The sequence below is a fragment of the Lytechinus pictus genome, chromosome 2 (genome assembly GCF_037042905.1).
Source record: "Lytechinus pictus isolate F3 Inbred chromosome 2, Lp3.0, whole genome shotgun sequence".
NCBI classification, from domain to species: Eukaryota; Metazoa; Echinodermata; class Echinoidea; order Temnopleuroida; family Toxopneustidae; genus Lytechinus; species Lytechinus pictus.
This window is the reverse complement of record NC_087246.1, coordinates 66,522,288-66,549,221: the sequence shown is the minus strand read 5'-3', so window position 1 is coordinate 66,549,221 and position 26,934 is coordinate 66,522,288. Positions and strand designations below refer to the sequence as shown.

Genomic DNA, 26,934 nt, shown 5'->3' with positions numbered 1-26,934 from the left:
TCAGTCTTCATTCATACCAAACATTTTTGGTGTGAACACACATTTTCAAGTTCTCGTGCATTGGCTTGACAGTGTGAACGAAACATCATTAGAATAGAGTCCCATTTTTCATGATTAAAACAACAAAAATTACTATAAAATAAAGCACTTACCACAGTTTCCAGAAGTCCTCTGCATTTACTTGATGATAATGCATTGTAGTGTCCAGCCTCACTTCAAAAGTTATAGATCTGTTGTGTCCAGCCTACCTTTAAAAGCTAGGTCAAGAAAACTTATCTGGTTGTTCACCTCCCCCTTTCATCTTTCACTCTCTTCTGTACACCCCATAAAGTTCAATGCAGGTCCGGTGTAGCTGCAGTAGTCAGGCAGTCAGTTAGCATACCACTCATTCAGTATACTATCAGGATTAGATGTGGAGTTAGTTTCATGATTTGTCCTGCAGAACAGACCTAGGCCTCTTTACACAAAGCTCAGCCATTGATCGTACGTCTGGTTTCTATGATTGATTGCATTGATTATTGTGTATGACAGGTTGTAATAATCATCTCAACGATCAATCGCTACGCTCCATGTTACAGGCTCCTAGCCTATCCAGGGTTTCATGAATCATCTTAGTCTAATCAACCAGTCTGATTGCTGATGATTATGGCTATCTTGTCTGTGACTCTGTTACATCCTTTACTGATGTATATTTTCCCACCCCCCTCTCAACCACAGGTTTTTTAAACTACCCCTGAACACCAAACTTTTCATTTGTCACAATAATATGCTATTCCCCTTTCTATATAGCATGCTCTCTGTCATCTGTGTATATTTTGACCCATAAACAATGCAAGTATTTGTCCTTAATCAAGGAATTTTAGATCGTATGAAAATGCAGACCAATGTTGGGAAATGAAACTCAGAATTTGGTTGACCACTCTTCCTTCACTTTTTGTGTATTTTCTTGAAAAAATGTCAGCTTTTTTATAATTTTTAGCATTATTTTACAATTTTAAAACCACATGAGTGTATCACATCTACACCAGCAAAAAAAAAATGCAGACCTTTTTATTGATTTTAGGGGAAAATCCCCCAACCCACCAAGTTCCAACCCGGCCCATCTCCCAGCATTATTTAGATTATTTACCAATATAAGCAATACCATGATTTGATGGGTCTAATTATCATTCCCTCATCAGTCCCTCCCTGATAAACCTCATGACCTACATCCCCCTGGGACTGTGTCATTCTCAATTAACTCCTCACCATTACTATCCCATCAACCTCTGTGTACTCTGATGAACTTATCAACGCTCTTGAGGAACTCCATCTGGGCCCCTCGAACACAAATTAATCATAGGGTTGGTTTTTGCAATTGATTGCCATAGTCATTGTATGCAGTCATGCTTCTGTACGATCAATTTCCAAGCTTTTTGTTACGAGGCCCATGTAAACAATTTTAGTAGCAGATTAATTAGCACTCAAGCTCTTGGTTAAGACGGCATAGTACCCCCACCCTCTTCAACTGCATGGCTTTTACAGATGCTTCACCCAGTTTCTGCAGAGTGGGTACCAGGAAGCATTGTAGCACTCATGCCAGAGAAGTCAATTTCCATGCTAATATGAATTGACCCCACATCATGGTGTTAGCTTGATACTTGTGAGCCGATAAGTGAATCGGATCATCTATTTGTCTGTCCTGTCACGACAATTGTTGCCTTGTGTTTATCACAAGGTTCAGTTTATGATAGAGCCCCCTCTTCAATTCAATTACGGTGCCTAATCCTAGCGAATGCCTGGCATAACACTGGAGCACCGGGAAGATACACAACGAATGCTCTATACATTTACATGTATTCCCTCTGTAGTGTGCAATATAAAAACAGGACTTTCATATACATTTGGGTCCGGTATTGATTTTCTCAATTGGTTCTACTTTGCGAACGATGCAATTAATAAATTGTAAAGAATTGTTCTACGATGAGTGCTAAGGTTTGTGTTGTATGGGCCCCTGATTGTTTTAATGGTCCAGATATATTTTTATTGGAATTGAACATTGGTTTAGCAAATGGCCTGCGATACAAACATATATTCTCAAACCCTATGCCTTGGTTTTGGATGAATTTTAGTATCAAATGATGCTTGAATATAACTTAGCAGTGTAAAACGGACTAAGTCATATGTAAAAAAAAAGATATGTACATACTTTTGTGAAAGTCATGTAGTTTTCAGTACATACATTTGTAAATGTACAGTTCTATATTCATACTGCCATAATATTCATGTGTGAACATGGGGGTGGAATTCCTTGTTTTATCTTGCTACTCAGATTGATAAAAGTATTTTGACATTTAGAGAAATAAGTGACTTGTGTTAAAGGGATTGTGAAGTAAGCACAAAGCAAGTGAATGAATATATTTTAAAGGTAAATGCCAGTTTGAGTAACGATATCAAAATGAGTTCGTACAGAATCCAATGAAATGACCACCAAAGTGTCTGTTTGTATAAATAAAACGCATGTGCCAAAGGATTCTGGAAGAAATTGTGTAATTGCTGAGAAATCAGCAAATAGGCACAGGATTCGGGTAGAGCGTCGGGCCCGACGCTCAAAGCAATAATTATACACTGTCCCACGTGCGCTTATCTGTGTTGGGGAAGTTCAGTCTGAACATTATTTAGCGTAGATTTCAAGATTTCACAAAGTTCAGTTTATGTAACTGTACCAGATCTAGATCCTCCATGATATACTGACAATTAAGCCTGGTTTTACAGACTTTCTCATGAAATCAGTGTTTACTGCAACTACTGGAATTTCTCTTTAAATCAAAACTTGAATAGGTATGTAATGAAGAATAAAGATGATACATGTAGGTAAATAAATTTGAAGGAATTGATAGATTGAAACAAATTGAAAGCATTAGGCTATATCTAGATAGATATAAAGGAACATGGATTTGAAATGATAACTACCCAATGTGTGAATACATATTTAGCACATGTATCATATTTATGAATAGAGAAACTATTACAAATTACTATTGTTGTGCAGTGATCAAATCCCTTTTTTATCATGAAATACGTCCCTGTTTCAAACAAGAAAGGCTTGGTAATGTAACATTTTAATGTATCTGTCATGTAGTGGTCTGACATGCCATTGTTTGAGAATTTTTTTAATTTCTTGAAGTGAAGAAATCTTTGCAGAGATTTTTGCAATACCATTTCATGTTCTTTGTTCCTCTGGACTATTGTGTAGAGCTTTTTTAACATGGGATCATGGTACATGTATTAGGTAGCAGTTTGCAGAAGTCTAAAATATATGTTTTCTTCAACCTGCTTGAGCTTAAAAAGATAAACCCAACCTATATAGAGCTGACATATCCCATGAATATTATCTAAAATATAATTAAACATATGGTATTTTGTGAAAAGTTCTTAGATTTTGAGGTTATTTTTAATTTGAAATTGATTTTTTTTTAATCCCAACTGATGGAACGTGGTATAATGACGAGCTTAGGCTCATTTGATTTGTGATTTAAGGTCCCTTCAACATCTCTCATCATGACCTTTTGAATTGAATGGCAATTTATACAAGCTGATTGGAAAGATTTTTGCTTAGGAATGGCATAGGGCATGTGAGCCTCCTTCCCTACATAGTTTGTTATGCAGAGGAGCCGTGTTTGTGAGGTTTGGTGGGTGGGCAAAGGCTTAACACAAATGTTTCTGTGTTGTGAAAAGTACACACTCCAGCAGATGAAATGAAACAGATAGAGAAGTGACTAATGATGTATGCATCTGTCAATAAATTATCATGGCCTGGCACCCCTCCCATGATGTGGTGAACTATCCGATAAGGAGGATGGGAGGAAGGGCACGTATCTCCCTGGGCTTTTCTGGCGCAGCCGGCTGCGGCTGTTCCAGCTATCTCATCAGGGGTAACTGACTGGCAATCAGCTACCCCCTTGGATGACCTACTAGACCAACAACTCGGCATACCGGGGATGCAATTGAACATGGTGGGTCGCAGGCCAATGCCAACATATGAAGCCTGCGGGAGGGACTAGTGGCCAAGCTTAGGCTTCAGTCCTAGCTTGTTACCAAGCCCCTTTTCGGCCTCCTCTTGTTGGCATCATATTCCAACACTTGTGAGCTGCTAACTTGACTGATAGTAATAACTCTAATAATCTTGCTTGGATGATCACTGACGAAGTAACTGATGCTTGATTTGTAACATTTTCATTTGCCATCATGATATTGAGATTTTAAAGTAATTAAAGTACATTGGTGCTCATAAATTTGATGTCAAGCTGAGCAGAGCGTGTTGTGACAATTATATCTGGTGTGTGTTTGGACGGGCTAAGGAGAAATCATGGAGTTTATGAAGGTAAACAACCAGAAAGTCATGGTCATGGCCCGCGTTTGTATCGGTAGGTATCTTTTACCCAAACTTCCGGTTGCTAACTAACAACTTTTGGCACCCCTCTAATACACAACTGCATCTATCAGTTGGGGTTTAATATGGTGTTAACTTGGAGCGCCCTTGTGAGGCCTTGTTTTTTTCTTTCTTGCCAGGCCGACCAGGACTGCCTGCACAGAACCTTGTTTCCCCTGTCTTTGTTGCAGCCCAGGGGCTTTTGCTCAGTCGGAAAATTCCTGCCAGATTTATGGCAGTCGTGGAATGCTGCGATGCACTTGAGATATTAATAAAACCCAGACTGAGGAATAGACAGGCCATGTGCACGCCTGTGAGTTACTCCTCCACCCTAGCACGCCCCCCATATCACTCAGATATACCGCTGCCCTCTGTTATATTTATCACTGTTTTATATCTCTTTCAATGGTTATCGATTTCCTGTAAACAATCATCCCTAGTCGGGGATGCCATAGGGAGTGAAATTTATTTAAGCAAGGATTTGTCATGATCATGTACCAAGTTGGCTGGAATGGCTAAGCAGCGCCTGTACAGAGAGGTTCCCCATTGGAGGGGCGTTCGCTCTCGGGATAAACGCAGTTTTCTCAAGGGTAAATCGACTCCACGGGATACAGCAGGTATTGCAATTAAACTTCTCTTCAATTTTCATGCATGCCGCAGTACCATTTCACATCCTAATTCATGTCGTGAAATGTAGGGCTTCTCCAATCTCTTTACAGAACAAACATGCATGCATGTAGGCCTATGTGTAGAATGTGTGATATTTTCGCCGAGCGCTCATTAGCCATGAGAAGCACACAGCCTCGCCACATGTGGCCAAGTAATTATTTTGTGGTGGTGTGGCTAATGGGACGCCATCCGTTGGTCTTTATTTTTGCTAAAGCCGGGTATGTGCCATCTTTCACTGCAACCTTGCCTCTGTACCATACTTGAAAGAGCCATCTTGCCCGCATGTTTAACAAGAACCGATATACGACAGCTTGCTTTCTCACTTTCATCTGTATCGCATTACAAGCCTTGAAGATTAAATTGCTCAAGCAACCCAATACTACGCTTTACATTGAAGAGACAGAGTGGTGTCGCATGATCAAGTCAATAGAAAGACAAAAACTCTAATTTCATAAGACTTCATCATCATTCAATACAGTACCTTCTTTCATAATTATGAACCAATAAACCAATCATCCTATTGTTATCGTATTACAATACTGTGTAAGCCAATGTTTGTGTTCAGGTATTATAATGATGTTGCTATTTGTTTCATAAATATTCATGAGCCATTAACTTTGCAGTTCTTGCCACATTTATATGGTCACATACAACAGTGGAAATGATACTGAGGCTGACTAGGGAAATTTACAAAAATCAGAAAAGGAAAAAAAAATGTAGAGCTGCTCCAATTTGCATGTAGTGAAAGGCTATTATGACTATTCATATTAGTATTGAAATGACATTGGAATTACATACATCAACATATATGCAGACCAAGCAACCAAGTAAAAAAGTTGTATAGTTTACCCACATTGAATGCATTCGATACTCTCCTTTTCTGCAATATTACTTGAACAATAATAACATTTCCTCTATTCCTCTGATTCATACTGTAATTGAATTACACAAAATTATAGTGACTTTTAAGCTCCTGCCCACGATGTTCTGGGGCCCATCTTATAAAACTTGTTATGATAATAGTTATGCAATAACAGTTTTAAAGGGATGGTCCGGGCTGAAAATATTTATATCTAAATAAATAGAGTAAAATTCACAGAGCAAAGTGCTGAAAATTTCATCAAAATCGAATAACAAGTATTGAAGTTATTGAATTTTAAAGTTTATCAATATTTTGTGAAAACGGTTATATGCACATAGTCATGAATAATCATTAGGTGGGCTGATGATGTCACATCCCACTTTCCTTCTTGTTATGTTATTACATGAAATCATAATTGTTTATTTTTTCATGCGTGTGTATGAACAATGTGTCTCCTTTATAATGAAATAAGTTGCAGCAATGAATATCTAATGCACTAAATCAGTTGTTAATTCAATTTTTAAGTTCTTGAAAGAACTATTATGCTCTATTTATTGAGATATAAATATTTCCAGCCCGGACCATCCCTTTAAGCTACTGAAATCATTTGATTTGATTGGCCAATGATAAATGAAATTAAATGATTTCTGTAGCTTAAAACTGTTATTGCAAATTTATTATTGTAGCAAGTTTTAGGAAATGGATCCCAGATATGGAATATGTTGTTGGTAAGTTCTTCAAAGTAAAATTTCTCCATGTTAAACAGATTCATGAAGTCAGGCTCTTACCTGCTTTTGATTTGGAATTAAAAAATAAACCCATGAAATATTGTTTTTGGTTTAATATATTTGACTTAATGACCTTTTCTGTAGTATACCCCCTGACATGATTTGCAATTAGTTGTGCTATAAATAAGACAGCATATTGGAATGAAAAGCTCAACTGATTTTCTGTAGTGCATGATTAGCTGTGCAAGATAAATGATGAGAGAATCATTTACTTGTAGGCCTTCAAGTAGTTCTTAATGCTTTTTTGCTACCTTGTTTCTTTTATAAAAAAAAGGTTCTTCAAATTGAATGGTATTATGGTAGTAAAGCACTGGCTTGCCTTCAGCTTTTGTTTCAACATTTACCGGACATTTGCAAATTCAGATTAGTTCTCAAACTGTTTTATTGGAATGTGCTTCAGAGCTTTGTGTTCAAACTTCACTAAACATTTTTTCATCAAAATTGACATTTTATTAAAATTTTGGTTGGTGGGCCTCGAAAAAAAGTCAAAGTGGTCCTTCAGTGAAAAAAGGTTGATCATATGCTATGTAATGTGTGTGATTTTTTTATTCATTTATTTTTATTTGGGGGGGGGGATGTCCTGAGCCTCTGTAAGTCGTTTTTTCAGATTGCTTCTTTGAAGATATAAGTACAACCTTTTTTTTTTTTTTTAATTTAGTCTTTTTGTATTGGATAATTTCTGAAATGGATTAGAATGCCATTGAATTGCATCAGATTATCAGACATTCTTTGTGATATGGAGGCCATTTTGTCTTTAGAACCCCACCCCCTCTCTTTCAACCATTTTCTTTTCATTTAATTTATGATATTTTTGTAATCATTTAAAAGATAAAAACTCAAATTATAAACCTCATTACTATTCACACACAATTAGATTACAGGTAGACCTACTTTGTGGTCTTTCATTAAAAGTCAGAATTGCCCAGTTACGTTATAGGTGTGGGGTTCAATTATTGCAAACTGTTTGTCCTACTTACGTCATAGGCATTCTTCAATTTGAAGTTCAAATCAAGTAATTGCTTCTCATTTAACACAAACTTTATCTGATGGAGGATTTGCGTTAGAATTTAATAGCCCTGATTGCCCTGTTCTGCACTGAAAATTAAGAATAATCTTAGTCCTGCAGCGTTCCTTAATGCTACAAAGCCTAAGAAAGACGAGATATTTCTGCGGCTGCAATGCCAAGAATTTTGCTTATAAATTCTCAGCATTCTGATCCCCATGACCCCATGCTGCAGACAACGCACCAGTGAAGTTAAAATAGATCTACACCAAGTTCTGAATTGTTTTTGTCTTCATGCAATATAGGCTTTAGGTCTAGTTGTTTTGCACATTAAATCTTTTCTTTCTTTTCTTTCTTGCAAAAATGACCTCTATCATTAATGGATAAGCTGCCTAATTTAGTCTGAATATTTTCCCTTCATTTCATAGATTAAAATTTTATATGGGGGGGGGGCAAGATTATAATCTTTTAAGGTTTATGATAATTGTACATATTCTTGAGGAAACAATATTTAATAGGGTGTTATCTGAAAATTATGACAATATAATAAAGCGCTTTAAATGTTTCAAAGTGCTGCATGTTAAAACTCTGGCTGTCCCCCCCCCCTTCCTTCCCCAGTCAGTCTGTCCTCATATTTATACCAGATGTCTTTATTATCTTTGTAATGTGATTGAATGTGATTTCCTGCAGTGTAATATACTCAGGAATGTAACCCAGATTCCCAGAGACAACATGGAAGCTGGGTTGCTTTAAATCATGAATGTTGAGTTCTATATTTTACTAAAGATGATAAATTTTGCTGATTTGTCATTTCATTAAAAGTCTTTGCCGTTAGGACATGCTTGATACTATTTCTACGCAACTAACATCCAAAAAAAGAAGAATGATGGAGGAACATGGACAAAGTAAAGAAAAAGATTTTCATTCAATCAAACATTGAAAAATAACTTATTAAAACTTTTCTTTTCTCATTTTTGTTCCATTTATTTTTAAAAGTTATGTCTTTGGTTACCCCTTTTCCTCGTAGAAAGCTGGAAATGAGTATAAATACTTTTCTTCATTGATCATATGGCTTTATTTAATTGATTATATGCAAGTTGAGAGAGAGTGTGGTAGATAGATGGAAAAGTGGAGGAGGGGGTGGAATCAATACATGTGAGAGTGGGAATGATATGAAATAACAAGGAAACTCTGATTGCTCTTCCTGTTTAGTACTTTGTATCACATACTAGTTTACAAAATTATTGAGACTAACATCAAGAGGGAATTCCATACTATACTTCCATATTATAGGCCTATTTCTTGTGGACAGACTGTGCATGAGAAATTGTACTTGTAGTACTTTATTTGGTAGCCAATAATCTAGCAAACCTAGAACCCTCTATATAATTCTAGTAAATATAGAACCCTCTTTATCTTTGCTGTTGAAACGTAAGCTATGCATCAGATGCAAGAGACTACATAGTACATTGGGTGCGAAGCAACAACAACGTATACACTCTCATCTTGTTTTAGAGGCCATTCTCATTACGCTTTCTAAAACTAGTTTACTGGAAACCGATTCAGGAAACCAGTTTGGAAGACAGCTTTGCTAGCGTTCCCATTTGATCACACGAAAGTGTTTTTAAAAATCACGTCACGTAAAGCAATCTTGTTGCTATGGAAACACTCAGTGGGGTGACAGGTTTCCCGCGAAATTCAAAACCGCAGCGTAGGCATTCTACACCTGTCGTGTGCAACAGGGCGCTCAAAATGATTGAAGATCGCTCTCCGAAGAACGGTTGTGTCTAAAACCAGTTTAACGAGGCAAAGCGATCTTGAAAACTACATCGCGAGGTGGTTTTCCGAACTGGTTTGGAAGATCGCTTCCAAGACCGCTTTTACCGTTCTCACTACGCATTAAACTAGTTTCCACTAAACTAGTTTTAGGAACTAGCCTGTAGACAACTGATTATTATAGGTCTTGAGAAAAGTCTACAAGTGCTGAATTGCTATAACGGATTAGTCTACCATTCAGTATTGATATCATGGATGTTCATGCCTGCAAAAAAAGTTTGAGATGTTTCTCAGACATGATAAATCTTGACTACAATGAATCTTCAGACTGGTAATCAGGCAGAATTTACTTCCTGTCTGCGAATGTAAAAGCACACCTGTCGGTAGAACGTTTTCTCAGACCCTCTTCTAACAATTTTATGGAGAAAAATAAAATTCATTTTTCAGTTTTGTTCATTCTGAAGGAAAGGAAGCATCATTACTAAAAATATATAATTAGTTGTCGAGGGGGGTTGATTGATTTTTCTTATCTTGTTCAAATCAACTTTTTGGGGTGGATTAGGCCATTAATGGCAAAATTTAGGAACCTTTAACATAAGGAACTTACATGATGGTTATTTTCCCATGGAAACCTTGATTTTGAGGTCTGCCTAATGTTACCATGGTACTTAAATACCACAATTGAAAAGTTTTCACAAGTTGTAGGCCTTTAAAAAAACAGGCCCCTGATCTTGAAGTATAAACACTTCCTCCTTTTATCATCATTTCACTCATTTCTGCTACTTTGGGAATAGTGTTATAGGATCTTCATTCTTCACTGTCTAGCCACTGGGTGAGAAGTCTGAAACATTTTCGTCTTCATCAGCTATGTGACAGAGGTAGTGTTCAAGTCGCAAGTTACTCTGCCTAGAATCCACCTTTTTTTAAGATGAAGCAGAAACAGTCACATTCATTAAAATTTTAATAAATCATGATTGAGAGAAAATTTGTCAAAATTATTCTTTTAAAATGAGATTTTACCATAGATGATTTTTATTGATACTTGATTCACCAATCCATTGAAAATCATCACATAGCCTATTCTATAGTGTCTGGTCTTTATGAAATTCTTGATAGCAATTCATGTTTCTGGCATTACAACCTATAATTGGGGTAAGAATTTCTGTTGGCAAAGGCTGTGTGAGTTCTTTCCCGAAATCGATGTTAAGTTTTTGCATTTTGTCTGTTCTTTGGACCCTGAAATGAAAATTTGGCATGAACACACTTCGAAGTTCCCTCCCTTTATTTCTCTCTCCAGTACAGGAAGCAACTGCTCCCCCTTTTTGTGTAAGAAGCAGTCATCTCAAGTGAATTAGTCATCATAACATACACGCATCATATTCATAAAAACAAAATACAAGTCTGGGGCTAGGAATTGGGTGGAATATTTCCAATTTATGAACCGTTCAACATTGGTATCTTGTTGATGATCTTGAGCATTCAGGAGATACAGGAAATAGATATAATTACTTTGACCTGTGGACTAGTCTTCTAGAGGTATTCTCATGATGATACATTATAATGCAGTTTTCCTCATTTGAATGACTTTTCAATAATTTATGGTTTAGAGTGCTTACTGACTATGTTGGAACTTGTGTTATTTTCCTGCTGATATTGGTACAACCTTATATCACAAAATCTGCAGTGAATTTTTTTTTGGAACGAAGTGTTGATCAATCTCTGGAGCGAAATATAAAGCATGGATTAAAGTTCATACTGGAAGAAATTATATCAGTGAAATCATTTTCATCAAGGACTGTCTCCACATAAACCGGGAAAGATGCTGTAGTGTTCATTTCCTCGGCACATCTTCATTCTATTTTGAAATAAGATCAAATAATGACAAAGGGTAGGTCTACACATCCTGCAAAACATCTTGAATTGTTTTATCCTCGCACAAAAAGTTGTAAAAATGCCTCAGATGAACTGGTTTGAGGTTTACATCTTGTGAAGATTGAACCAAATGAGTGAAAGGTTTAGATTTTACATTCCTCTCATTGAGTAGAAGAAATTCACCAACTATTTCTCAAAGCTTTACACATCACCTGTGGAACAGTATTGGAATGTCAGACAGCGGTTCTTTTGTGTTTTGTATAAACCACTTACAAAAGGGTTTCCAAGATCTGCCTGAGAATCTGGATCTTGATGAGCTGCAGTGGACTTGGTACTTTGGCTGGATGATATGCCTGAGAATAAGAAGCGTTCTTGGGGAAAATCTGTCTGCTTTCTTCTGATTGCTTGTTCTCGCTGCCGGCGTTGCATAAAGGGTACGTTTACATAGAGTCTAAATACTTTTATCTTGTTTTGAAGCATATAACGTGAGGAAGTACATTCATGGCCAGTGCATATGAGATCCAAACATACAATAGTATTGACCTCGTAGAGACCATGCATGCAAATGTATGTTGGTGTATTTATAGCTCCTGCAATAACACAAAAATGCGTAAATTTGATTAGATAGGTAATATCAAATATTTCAATTATTCATGGCTTGGTTGACAGTATCTGATACTGAATAATGAAGACTAGGAATCCAACCAATTTTTTAATGGTAGAAAAAAAAACCAAATATTAAATAATTCAAAAATAATTATCTAACAAAAGTCATAGTCTGTGTGACATCATCCGCTCCTGCATGCCTCCTTCATTTTCTTATCGCCAACAATGTGCATATCAAAGTTTTATTAAAATAATTCTCAATGCAAATTTTATTTCTGATTTTGATTGAATATTTAGTTTACATTCTGCTTTATTTTTCTTAATCTGTTCTACTTTTCATTGAGGTTGTCTCGACTTTTGGTAAAGGGAGAAATCTTCCTTCTAATCAATCATTATTGCAGGGAATGTGTACCAGTATAACAAAAATGAGACAATGTTGAATTAGTCTTTATCCAATACGTGTAAAGACCAATCTTGCTGGAGATGGCCGAAGAGAGTAGGTTGTCAGCCTACGTAGAACATTCGGAGGTACCCCATGATGGTCGCATGCAAATTTATGCACTCATGTGAACTTGTGGCTTTTGCCTGAAGGCATTTATTGCCAGGATAGTCTTGTTTCTGAACATAACATGAAACTGAAGATGAACTCTCTCTCTCAACATCATCCAGGTATGCTTGCTTCTCAAATCTTAAAGAAAATCCAATCTGGTGGACAGAGCAATTTTATGATTTTCTTTAAAGTGTAATCCATTTTGTGTTGCAAGGTTTGGGAACAATGAATTAGATATTGACAAATGTTGCCCAAATTATCTTGTTTTACTAAAAATGATGAAAATTTCATTTTTCACGATGTGTGATTTGGAATAGTCTATTCCTTTTGGCAGACCTGTAATTATGGTATTTGAACTGAAATAGCATACAAATATTGCTTTCTTATTAGTGTTTTCTTCTTTTTATTGAATGCCCTTTTAATGAGGGTGTCTGTTTTTACTTCCAATTGTGACATCTAGTAGTCTTTCCTTTTAGATTTGAATGCAGTTTTAGTCATTTCAAGGGATTCAGGTAACTACAATTCTGTCATCCAAAATCTAGGATAATACATCTGTTTTCTCTTTCAGAACACAAGCTTCACATGCCAAGTTCTTATGGCCATATATGCATCAGCCAAAATCTAAAAAGATTTTTTTATTTGTAGTCAACATGACCACTGGACTTTGATGACATGCGTTATCAGTGAACTTGGATGCAAGTCTTGTCCACACATTCTAAGGGTGTGTTCAATGTCCTCCATTCCTGGTTGTAAAAGTAAACGTCTTTCATATTGCGATGTGGAGGAAAATTTAAACGTGGATAAAGATGCGTTTGAAAACGCAATCAGCTCAGATTTTACGACTTTCAGCATCGCGAATGCGACACTGAACATGTTTGACTTTTGAAACGTCTTTAACTTTGCTCTCGCTGTGGAAGCCTACACAAGCATGTGCCAGAATTTACCCTTCTTGTGGTGGGTAAAACTGCGCTTACGAAAGCTGGAAATGTAAAGACGTTTGACACATAAACAGCTTTATATTTTCGACACTGAACGGAGCACCACAGATCGTGTTTGTGTTCGGTGTTCAATCATGATTCATGTTGCTGTTCCAATTTGAAAATCAACTTTGAACACACCTTAAATCTTTTATCAAAAGGGTGAACATATCCCCTCTTTGAATGTACAAACCCTTACTGAAGTGTGGGGGGCAACTCTCCTGTTTTTTTCTGTTGTAAAAGTGACTGTCACCTTGTTTGAAAGGTCAAGGCAGACCACCACTACCTTCAATTCCTGGAAACTGAGAATGGGTCAAGAGAGGGGTAGAGCCAGAGGGTCAAGCTGCCCTAGGAGACTATGGGGGATGAGACCAATGCCAGGAGTAATCTTCAGAAATATACTACTTTTCTTGCGATAAAAGTCAATTTTCGGTCATCCTAGTAATAGGTGTTAAAAATAAATGTTTTATTTTAGAGAAAAGGAAAAGAAAAAAATATTTCCTCAGCTGAGAATGTAGGGGGGTGCATGCTCCCAGAGTAGTATGCAGGCACAGACCCTGATTGAAAATTAGATAAAGAAGTGGGTCTTCACAAAAGAGCCTTTGGTACACTGCAAAAACTCCGGTGTTGATTTATCACCAGCCTGGAATCTATATATGTCCACACCAGAGAAGTGTCAAACAACACCAGTTTCATTTTGGTCTAACACCAGATAGGTGTTTATACAACACCAATTAGTATTAAATCAGCATCGGTTTGATTCCAAACTGGTGTTGTTTCAATACTTCTCTGGTGTGGACATATATAGAATCCGGGCTGGTGTAGCCTCTTGTCGAGGCCCTGTCGGCTGCTTTCCGAGCGAACATGGCAAAGCAAGGGAGAGAGCGAAGCAGAGCGCCGCGAGACAGGGCCTCTGGACATCTGACCCGAATTTCACCGACTTTCTTTTGTTTTTTATTGTTTTTACCAATTCACCGACCAAAAACTGGTCGGTGAAAATCATCCAATGAGAGCGCGGGCTGCTATGACGTCATATTGAATATTCATGAGCTCATCTTGAATGGCGACCCGTGGATTCTTGGCGAAGAATGACGACGAAATATCAAAGAGCATTGAATATGCCTCTAAAATGCTGAATATTGACCGATTTAAGGATTTGCAAGTCGATAAAATTAACTCTGCACTGAAAGGACGAGATGATTTTGTAAATCTACCCACAGGATATGGAAAAAATGTTATCTTTCATGCGATTCCACCGGTCGAACCGGGGCGTCGATTATCGATCTCCGCTGTGCAGTGCAGTGAGGGAAGCTGGGGTGGAGTTGCTGGGAGTTGACTCGAGTCTGACCAGCGGCTGAGCAGTATCTCCCGAGGAGTTTCGGGGCGGTGATGGGTCTGTTACGGCCAGTAGTAGTAGTAGTAGTAGTGGTAGTAGTAGTAGTAGTAGTAGTACCACTACTTGTAGCATTTTGCAGGTTATATCCCCTTTAGTGTCCCGCAATTAAATGAATCCCCTGCAGAATAATGGACTACTATACTATATAGTATTCCGAACCCAAAACGAAACAGCTCTGAGTCTGACATTTCATTGGTTTACTCGGTGACCAGTAATATCATGACTCATGTATATTCATTAGGAAGACGTTCCTCATGAATATATAATTCAGTTCAGATGTCAAGAGGCCCTGGCTCGCGCCAGGCCTAATTCGCTTCGCGAATTAGGGAATCCCTCGCTTCGCTCGGGAAGCAGCCGCCAGGGCCTCGACAAGAGGCTAGGGCTGGTGTTGAATCAACACCGGAGTTTTTGCAGTGTACACAGGTCATTAGGCTACGCATTCAGACCCCTTAACTCTAAAGGATTGCACAGTAGACTACTCCAGGGGTGGGAAGTGAAATGGCATCAGGTGGAGGAGTTGTCCTAATATAAATCTTCGTCATTTTTGATGGACTTTGGGACAGGTCTGAAGTTAGGGGCTGTGTTGAGATATTCTTGCAAATTGGGCTTATTTAGTCGATAAGCACCTGCATTGAGAATTGCCAAATAGGTACTAGAACAGCAGCTACATCATTTTGGATCACTTTGGAATAGTGTTTCTTTGAAACTCAATGTATATTAGATAAAGTATGTTTCCTTCACTTTGAATATAGGATTACAGATGCTAACTATTCCTGTTTTGCAGAACATTACATTTTTTTCCAGTTTGTTACAAATGCTGCAATGCTGGTTATAAAAGATGGATATATCTGCCAAAGATCGGTAATACATAGATTGGTTGATGTAGGGTTTCACTTTCTTATAGTCTCTGAAATGGAATAGACTGGAATATTTTGATGTTTTCAATCACACAAACATGTTTTTCACTTTAATTTTCATGGTTCTAATCTAATGATTTATTTGATTTGTAAAGTCCCTTTCTTCGTGAATTGTCCTTTGGTTTATTTTTAAATTGTTGAAGGAGGAATGGAGGATGAAAGCAAGTCACGTTTTTGATCAGTTGTGAGTAAGATGTGGCATTTCATTATAAATCCTGTGAGATGCTTCAGCATCTTGTAAGGGTGTGATGAGACAAAGAGTATCAAAATTTTTCTTTGTGTCCAGATATGAGAGATGTAAGGAAATCACCTCTATCATTTTAATTATCTTATAAGGCCTATGTGCTTCAACTCCCACCCACCACCCCCCCCCCCCCCTTCCCAAAAAAAAATGTGATTGTAGAGAAACTCCTATGATGGTTTCCTTTTGCCATAAGATTGTGTGTCCGTTATTAGATGAAACATATTTTTCACTAACTTTGATTCACATTTTTTTTGTAGTCATTTGCAGTTATCAGGCTAGTCTAGATATGGCTTAATAACTTTTTGCATTTAAACTCCATGGTTGCTATTTTCCCATAATTTCAAATCCATACATCCCAAGGCTTTTTTTATTCTTGTTTTTTTTTTTGTAATTGAGTATGATGACAATCTTTGTTTTCATAAAATTTGGTAATTTCATAATCCAAAAATCTTTGTTTATATGTCTTCAGTAATTTTATAATCCTATAATGTGGCATGGGTAATTGACTTACTGTATTTGGATTTTGGAATTTAGACAAATATTGCACATTTAGCTTGAACAACAGTGGTAACCACAGAAATCGACAAGAGTTTTTATTTAATTAATGAGTATCAAAATTGCTTCTTTGTTGTGAGATGTAAAACTAATTGCTCTCTGAAAGCTTTGTTTGAAATTTAATCACAAGAGTACAACATAGTTTGCATAGTTCAAATTATGTACTTAAAGCATTGGTCATTCTGGCATTTCAATCATTAACCCCGTTCAATATATAAATACTATAATAAAGGTAATTGATGTTTTGCTTGCCAATTACAGAGGGGTGGAGAGGGAAATAAATTGAGTGAATGAAAATGAAACTTGAAAAGAAAGGTGACACTTCTTGTGGTAGAAAGTGCTTTAGAATTACATCCATGGTGAGGTATTCATTGGTGTTCATTGAGTTCATGGTGAGCTGATAGAAAGAACGGCATGCGTTAAGGCAGGTCTCCATCAGTCCAATTTTGCTCTTGAAATCATTAAGTTTCTATCCAATTTATAGGCTTGTTTACAAAGTGATTCAAATCAATGCTTGTTTCTTTCCTGAGAAGCTATAGTAACAGTGCATCCCTTTCCCCTGAAGTAATAAATAAACTGCAATACTTGGAATCCAGTTTGTATACATTAGTTGTCGCTATGTCTGGTAAGCCTCTGCAGGCTTTCGCATTGTCAAGAACATTTGTTTAAGGAGTAGGCCTATTCATAATTTTTTTTTTAGAAAAATGGTTCCAGAAACCCCATTTCCGTTAGCCCATTTGGTGAGTTTTGTGCAAGCGTGTAATGTGTCCTTGGGCTATGGAGCATGCACACTTTGGGCTCCATCTTGGATTATACATGATTATATCACATCAAGAATTGAGCATTTTGAGCCGAAAAAACGATTGTATACTCACTAGCAAGTTAGCAGGATGATTTGCCAAACAGCACAATATTTTGCCATAGAGATTTTGTCAAACCAAAGTTGACTCGGGTGTGCAGTTTTTAAGATGAGGATCACATCATTACAATTGATGCAACATTGTTCAGGGCCCTGTATCACAAAACTTAATGTTGATTGTGGGGGCCGATTTTCACAATTGAATGCATTATTTTGTATGATCGATCAAGAAAACAAGCCCTGTGATCTGAGCTTTGTTGTGGGGCCCCGATCAAAATGATTTTGCTACATAACAAGAGTGGGATAATGGGCTGATAATAGGCTGATGGGGTGGAGCTTGGGGGGGGGGGGTATAGTCAGTTAATACATAGCCCCAAGCTATTGGTACCCCTGCCTTGCAGAGTAGGTTGTCATTTGCTATTTGCAACCCTTCAAACTAATTCATTCAGCTAAAGAAGAATAGATTGGCACAATTTAAAAATTAGTCTTGGTCCCAAGACCTGAAAACTCCATTCCAACATATTTCAAGCTATAGGTCCTATATCCGTAATTTTACCACATATGGCACATCATTCCTTGGTAAATCCATTTAAGCAAGTTATAAAAAAATTATTAATTAACATCAAGTAGGGCATATTTTTACAACTGTAATTCTTCCAAGAAAAATTATAACATTGCATAGAAGGTAGGCCTATCTGTTAAAGGTAAAAGACAGTAGTTGCAGCAAACAATTTCATGAGAAAGTCTTTAAAATCAAGGTTAATTGCCACAATATTATCATAGATCAAGATCTGGTACATTGAAATAGACTTATCTTTGTGAAATCATGACATTTAAGCTGAAAATCGATAATTCTGATGATCACTAACACAGGAAAGCATATGTGGGATATTTCAGTGTATTAACATTGCTCGGAAAAATACCTGACATTTGATAGAATTCCGTGCTTATTTTGCTCATTTCTCGACAATTACGCATTTTCTTCCAGAGCCACTTGGCACATATTAGTTATTCATACAATACATTCAAATGTGGTAATTTGATTGGATTCTGTTTGACCTCATTTTGAGATTATTACCAAACTGGTATGTATCTTTAAATGTACAGTCAAATTCTGGCAAAAAAAATCATTGGATGGAAAAGTGTAGGCCTATATGCTATTGAATATTAATATAAAAATAAGATTTTAATGTTGAAATAATGATTAGGCATATACAGGTTGATATATCTATACCAACATTTTTTGAGTAATGTATAAGATAAGCAGTTCACTAATACCTCTCAATGATGTCAATTTTCTTTGTTAACTTATTTGACATTTGTGACTGTAATGTATAGTGGATGTTGGACAGAAAATTTGAATTGTGCAAACAATTCTTTTGTGTATTTATTGTGTTCTTTTGAATAGATTTTTTATTAGATTTTGATCGGAATTTGTTTGTCATATTCTGGTCATTATCCTTCATTTCTGTGAAGTTAACTTTTCAAGGCTGTTGTTGCAGACTACCTGCTTATAAGCAGAGGTCAAATTAGGCCTACTGCGGTGACCTCATCACCCGGGTCACACATGCTTCTTACCCGCCAAAAAAGAAAGAGCAGGGCACCCCAATCTTGTGCTTGTGTGTGAGGTCTTTTATAAGAAGGGATCTAGACCGGACTGCATGCTGACAATGAAGGCGATGGGAGGCAAGTCTGTGATGTGTGTATAATAAGAGGAGAGGGTGATGTCAAAATCATCTCATTCTTGGTGTAGAGATTGGCCTTGGCAAGGTGGTGATTACCAAGCTGGTTTTTTCCTGTATGCTGTTGTGCAGCTTGTGCTTGCGCATGCATTTGTGGGTAGATAGCCGGACAGCACGGGCATATGGACACCGTTGTGAGACTTCAGTCTGGGAGTTGTCGTGTGAGATTTTGACTTTCGATATGGGGTTGTGCGCCGGTGACATTTTAAAGAGAGGGGATGGATTGCAGCGAGGATTGTTTGGGTTTCAACGGGATTGGAGGAGACGGAGATGCGGGCTAGGAATCCCGGTATCGTGTAAGACAAGATGGCGGGCGTCTTGATGGAGCCGACATGTGCCTGTGGCTATACACAGGAATACGCATCACAGCGTAGTAGTAGTGGTTCACTGCTGTATCTTACATGCATTACATCTGTGAGAAACGACAACCAGGCCGATTTGCTCCCTCGCATACTCTCCCACCAGCACCTCTTTCTCTCTCCATATTCATGATTATGCTTGTGCCAGTGGACGGCCGTGGGACCACATGTTATTCCAGTGTTGATAAGTGCACCAAGTCTCCACATGGCCAGCTCGTTTCCTGTCAGCCAGCGAGGAAGCCCCCATGCATCCACCATCCCATGCTTTCAGGGGCGTGTTTGGTATGTATCCCATATGTAGCACCCCCCCCCCCATCCCATATTCTTGCTATAATCATGGCAAGGACATAGGCCAGCTTTAATAGCTTTTACATTTTCTTTTTTAACAATTTCGTTATTATTTTTTTTTCTCGGACATGTTGGAAGTTTGAATCGTGGAAAAAAGATAAGGCATGATTTTTATTCATTTTTTTTGTAAAGAGAGGGTTGGATATTGCAGATATGACACTTGTCATTTTGGAACATCTCAATTTAGCTAAACCATCAATGATTTTTTTTTAAACCAAACAAATTCCAAGAACTGGTGAACTCTTAACTTTTGTAGTGGATATTTGTAGTCATTTTGATGGGAAGTGAATAGATCAGCATGATGTGTATATCACCTGTTAGAGCCTACTGTGCAGGGCCCTTTGTGCCTATTCAGCAAGTTGACGCCTACACACGTTTTTTTTTACCCTCTTGTATTGTAACATCATGAAGAAAGCCATATGGTGTGTGGTATGCTTCATGTGGAATATTTTACACCACTAGCAGCTGGTGAGCTTTGTTATTTTTATATAATTATTTTAATTAGTTATTCTGTAATCATAATACTTAATTCTTGCCCAAGTTCACTTGTAAATTCATTTATTGTGTTGTCAGAGTTGAAAATGCATTATTGGTACTGGTAGATGCAAACAGCTGAATTGCATGTATGACGAGTGATTTTCCCTGAAACTATTTAAGACATCCTACAAGATATCTCTAAACCTAGACTGGGTGTTATTTGTGAGTATCAATTTATCATCCTAGAAAACTTGCACTTTTGTTTGCCTTGATTCAGACAGAGCGCATTGGTCTCTGCTCATGAATTTGTATGTATTCCTCATTAGTGATAATCAGTGCCCATGCAGAAACTCTAATTGCCACTCCTTGGCTGTTCCACAGGAAATTAGCTGGATTAAAGAAAAGATGGGTTTGTTTGTTTGAAGGTACTAAAAAAAGGCTGGTTTATTTGGGTGAAGCTAACCAGGCATGGAAGATTTCCTTTATAATGAGCCTCGGGATTTCAAGATTATCCTAAGATCCCACATCAAGCTGTGCAATCAGTGCTGGCTTTTTGGGCCACCTTGGTTCCTGGCCATACAGATGACATGTGCTCATCCATGCGTGGATAACAGCCTTTCTTCTTTTGTCACTCCTGGCACGTGGAGACCTCTGAAACAGACTGGACTTGCCTTATCAAAATCATGGTCTTATCTGAAGAAAAGAAGGGTATTGTGTGTAAAGTGTGTGTGCCTTTCTGGCGGGATATTTCATAATGGAACAAAGCCCATGAAGGTATGGGTAGAGGGGCTGGGACAAGAAAAGAGCTGGTAGTGCAGTTCATGCCTGGATGAACAAAGGAGCCTTTTATTCAGCCAGGAAAACACCTGCTTGCAGGAATGAGGCAAGACTTGAGGAAAGATATGGTCATTGATCTGCCATTGCTCTTGGAAGGAGGTGGTGTGATTGGAGGAATGCTCCTGATAGTGAGCCACATGGAAAGTATTGGAATTGAATGTGTCCAGATGGAGAGGGGAGTAGTCGTTCTGAGAGGGGGGAAGTATGTGACTTGTGTTTCTTCACTAGAATGGTGGTGAGTTATTCTTTTTGCCTGTCCAGTTCTATAGCATTATTAGCATTAAATTGAAACGCTGCATATTGCTCTATTACTGATACTGTACCATGTGAGAGATTCTTTGCCTTTTTTTTCTTTTGTGCTGAGCCTATTGAAATAATATTTTGGAATTCAAAATCATGATATTCGATTAGTTGAAAGAAAATTGGGATTAATATGATTCCCTATCTGGTGATTTTCACTTTCAGAATGAGTTTGATCATATTTTTGTTCATGATTTACTAAGTTTATTTCAACTGTGACAAAATCCAAGATGTACAAGATAATGTCATCCCATTGCTTTGTACACTAGATTCCTATCTTTCGTTAATCTACCTTTTTTATCACTCATCAGTTCCTATCTTTTGAAAATTATTATCTTTAGATCCTTGCAGTTTGTTTGTAGTACAATGTCCTATTGCTTCATGGTGGGTTTAGATTTGTTGAACTTGTAATTTGCCTTCATGTGTATTCAATATTGGATGTTATAACAAAAAACATTTGGAGAACTCGTCCTGATGTATATTTAGTGCTTTATTTTTTGTATTTACACTTTCAGCATGAACTTCAAGCACCATGAGCAATTAGCCATTTGGAAATTTTTTTATTAGTTCTGTTGCATTGATTGTGACAAAGTATCTTCATGCCCACCTACCCCCCCCCCAAAAAAAAAAGAAATATGCCCTTATCTAGCTACAATGACGTTCTTGATTTTCCATGAATGGGATGGCACACAATAGAAATCGGGATGAATAGAGATTGCCAAGTAACAAAGAAGTAGGGTCGTTCACCATTTGAATTCAGATGTGCTTTGTTTGCATTGTACACATGTGTGCTGATCAAAGTCAACATACTAAATTATAAGCTCTACTACTTATATAACTGGAATTACATGGAATAAGCCATCTTTTCTTGACTATGTAGTCGGTCTATTTGAAAGCCATTTTTTAAACTGAAACTGGAGAAAAGAAATATTCCTTAGAAAATTTGCCCCTCCCCCCCCCCCCTCTTTGCATAACAAGCTATTGATCTTGAGCAAAGCTGAAATTGAACTGAGGAAGTAGCCTTCAAATCGCTCTTCCAGCAGCAGAAAAGGGCTAAAATTGGCTTACCGATTTCTTAATCCGGACCATGAGTATCGTGTACCAGTTTCAATATTTGACCAGATGCTTGAATCAATGGGCAAAGAATCCCTACCTGAGCATGCAGCCTTTCCATATCCTACAATTTAACCAGTCACCCTCACAAAAGTAGAACTCTCTATCTCTCCCCCCATCTCTTTCTATTAGGGTATTTGTTCAGAAATCCTCAAGACGATTTCTCAAGTAATTTGACGACACAGGGTACCTATCACGGCCGAATTGCCCGTCTGCCCGGCCTGTATCATGCACTATAGAATAAAGAATCAAGAGCAGATTTCATTTGCAGGTGACAGAGTAAATGTCAGATCCCAACTTGAAACCAATATTGGGCTTGATCTAGTCTACGCAGATAGATGCCCAATAGGCTCGCAGTCTTACCAACATTGGAGTGCAGCATGCTGCCATAATGGAAGACTAATAGTTTCATTATTTGCATACAAATTACACTATACCTTAGATGCAAATTAAAATATGCAAAATTGTAAGTCCTGAATAATCTCAAATTGCGGACATTCATTAGGTTGTTGCCAAAGTTGGCGATGCTGGATATTATTTTCATATATGTCGTGAAGGTTGCTATATTGAACTTTCCCTTTTCTGAGATGACTACATTCACTAGGGTCACATTCTTCTGCCCCTGTGGTTAGGGATGTAAAGGTCAATTGAAGGTCACAGACAAAATTGGAACTATCCAAACTTGCCTCTCTTCAAGACTGATCTTTCCTTTTATTATCCCGATTTAGATTTGCTCCTACTTTTTTTAAAGAGTTTGCCACTACATTTATTCATTTTTGTCAATTGGTATTCTTATTTCATCTCATACCATAGCCATTTTTTAAAAAAATAATTGAGATGTTCTTTTTCCACTGAACGACTCTCGTATCTTCTTCACCCCTCATACCAAGCATTTTTTTTTTAAGCTAATCACATTCTACTCCAGAAAATTGCATTATTGTATGATAATTTAATATTGCAGTGAACAGGGATTTGTCAGGGCCCTTTGATCATTTCGGGGGGGGGGGCCAAATCACACTGTGCCCCCCATGTAATTTTTTCTTGCCTCATACTATGAACAGACAGCACTATACATTTAGTGTACGTGATCACTGAATATCATCTTTTTATGAGCAACCATGGTTTATTTTCTTACCCTCCCTCTCCTCCTGTCATCTTGTTTTGTTTTCTCTCATCCCATTGTCAAACTTTGCCTAGTGGGGTCATCTTCCTGATGCTATCCCCTTTGTCTTACTCCGCATGACAAGACGAGGAGCCTCAAAGGTTAATGCTCCATGCTCCAGATATGAATTTAGTAGGATGAATATAAATCATTCTCTTTGCTATACAAAGAATTTTTTGGCTTTTTTCTTCTATCTTAAGTGACAGACAATATGCATGTAGCTATGTGTAGGCCTATACAACCAGTACTCTGGCTCTCCAGAGCTCAACAATCAAAAAATTAATGTTAATTTTGACAATGAATGGGGGTGGGGGGGGGATGCCGACTGTATAGTCCTGTAATAGTTCTAGTACTGGTATTTTGTATCTTGTGAATGAATGAATCAATGTGTCCAAAAAATATTTACCTTCTATGCTCATGAAGATTATCCTCTTTTTAAGTCCTACTTTCTTTATAACAAGAGTATTGTAAATGCATTTGTTAAGATAGTAGGCCTACACTCTGAGCCTTTAATAGTTCATCACCTTATTTTTCATGCCAATATTTTTTTCATGGTCCCTTTCTCATGCATTTCATTTTTGAGGTGAGCTTTGACACAAGCTCTTGGAAACCTTGTCAGAATTTAATCAAGAAGTGGCAACACCCGAGATGCACCTGTGCTTATCAACCGTCTCTAATTAGAACCCCATGCTGATGAGGGATTCACAAACCCTTTAATGAAAATTGGAAGTGAACTGGGGTAGTGCTGATTCTTCACACATTTATGGGTGTCAAGAATGGTTTGCTCTGATCCCAGAGCACCAGGGGATGCATGCATGTCTGATAGCATACTGTTTGCTGTATTGGGCCCCGACTGATCTAGTATTTCTTGAAAAATTATATAACCTACTTTTGGATCTTGACTATTCAGTCCTAGTTACCTGTGATTTTCATTCATTGCAAAAAGATTCATCCAACTACTTGTATGTGTTATCAATTTAGGGTTTGATTTGGGTTCTTTTTATCCATAATGCCTATTGTTTTCAAGCCTTTTATTTATCAATCAATCATCACAACGTTTTCACCATATTCTCCCATCATATTTTTGCAAAAGAGGAAAATCAGTGGGTGTGTTTGAAGTATACAACATGTAAAAGACAAAAGGAAGATGCTTCTGATGTAGTTATAAAAAAAATACGAAGATTGTACAATGCTATTTTTTATAGTAATGAGATTGGCTATTCAACGATTGTTCAGGGACTTTCGCCTCAAGTACTTCTGTCTAGTAGGGCTAGGCAATTGTCGGCGAAAGCGCCTCATGTTCAGTTGCATCCAGGGCAGTAAGGATACTCGTAGCCTCATTATCATGCACCATTGTTAAATGCAGTGCAAGGTATTGTGCTTATCAATGCATTTTGCCATGATGTCCCTATGTATGACTCAAACTTTTGAAGGGGTACCACAGGCATAATCATTTCAATGTTAAAATTGATAGTGATTGACATTTGTCAATTAAAAGGAAGTCCAATGACAAAAATGGTGGTGGTAGTGATGAATGCTCACGCAATGGTGATGGTGGTGGTGATGTTCAATTATTGTTGACAGCTACACTTGAACAACGATGCATATTTGACAATGAATATTAGGATAATATGTTAAGTGTTATCAATATTTAGTGTAACACATTATGTCCTCTTTTCTATCTTTGCAGTGGAAGGGGAGGACGGCGAAATTGGGATGGTCAGCTCTGCGATTGATAGTCCAACACCAGAGGAGTCCCTTACCCCTTTGGCCAGACTCAAGAAAGACATCAACAGTGACAATGTCTTCAATAGGTATGTATGACAATATTGATGTGAAGTATTGAATTCGAGCCAAAATGAACTTTTAGTCACAAGAATACATGTGGGCGAAGGGTGATTTCACCCTCATTGCAGCCCAAATTGCCCCTAAAAATTCTTAAACAGAACACTTTGAGGCAATTGTCTCTTACAGAGTGTCCCCATGGCAGAAACATGTTTGCGTTTATAACATAATTGCTTGTTGCGCAGGATTATTAGACCTGTAAATGAAAGAAATAGCTCCCCCAATATGAAAATATTGTCTTGTCCCTAGAAAAATTATATTTTTATGCAGTTTGCAATAACCCCTTACTTGGTAACATTTTCAAATTAAATCTTATCTATGATAGAAATATGCACAAGTCAACAGCTAGTCCTTTTTTTTTTACAACAAATTGTTTGACTTTGATTTTTCAAATCATTTGTATGATTGCATTTTAGCCTCTTTGAGTTGATTAGTGCCCCCTTTTTTATGCATTCCTTTTTTTCTTCTCATCATTTGCCGCTTCATTCATTCCCAATGCATACTTTGCCATCTGCGTCCCCAGCAGTTGGCCGATTATTATTGGACCCCTTGTGCACGGCTCTTGTCACAAGCCATTAGTATGCTTCAGCAGAAATCCAACAGAAAAATAATAAACCCAGTATGAGGAAGGAATATCATAGGAGGCAAAATATGCCTGAAAACTTGAGCGTCTCTTTTCTCCTAGCTTTTCATTTAATCCCCCCGCCTGTTTTCTTTCCCATGTTATTGCTTATCTTTGAATTTTACATTGTTTTGCTGCCTCAAAACAAGGAAGAATATTATTAGGGTGATAGTTCAAAAGAATTAAAAAAAGCAAACATTATTTTTTTTTTTACTAATAGTTATTTGTCAATGCAAAATAGTGGGTTTGTACCTTTAATGCAGTCATCCTACATCTCTCTTCCTTTTTTTTTGAGGAAGCCTTTGCATTGGGCACCCAGAATAGACACCAGGCCTTCTTTCTGCAAACTCCAGTTGATTGTTGGGTCTATTATCCCAGTACAAGAATTGCAGCTAGTGAAAAGCTCAATTCAGCTCTTCCTTTCACTGCAGAGTGTAATCTAATCACTCACTATTTTCCCTTCTTGAAGTGGTTGGTTTTATTGTGGTATGAATTCCTTAACCAGCTGCACACCTCAGCCAGGTCGTGACCTTAGAAAGGGGGTCATGTGAGTCTTTCCTCAGATTCCTTTCATTGGAAGAGAACTTTCAATGATTTATCTGGTAGGATGCCTAGTCTACATTTGCTGACAACTTCAGTCATGA

At 37.5% G+C, this 26,934-nt stretch overlaps 1 protein-coding gene across 5 annotated transcripts in view; it reads left to right on the top strand.

Moving 5' to 3' along the window:
- Window positions 1-26,934, top strand: part of LOC129253768 (serine/threonine-protein phosphatase 4 regulatory subunit 1-like) — an 89,074-nt gene that overhangs the window by 30,053 nt on the left and 32,087 nt on the right. The window contains exons 1-2 of one of the 5 annotated variants that reach the window (XM_054892194.2): window positions 19,049-19,868; window positions 25,514-25,637. In XM_054892194.2, coding sequence (XP_054748169.2) covers window positions 19,832-19,868; window positions 25,514-25,637 — 161 coding nt within the window. In that variant the 5' untranslated portion in view covers window positions 19,049-19,831. Of the gene's footprint in view, window positions 1-19,048; window positions 19,869-20,323; window positions 20,403-20,499; window positions 20,634-20,662; window positions 21,484-25,513; window positions 25,638-26,934 lie in introns of those variants that run through there. The other 4 variants (XM_054892193.2, XM_064095451.1, XM_054892195.2 and 1 more) reach the window with 4 other exon arrangements.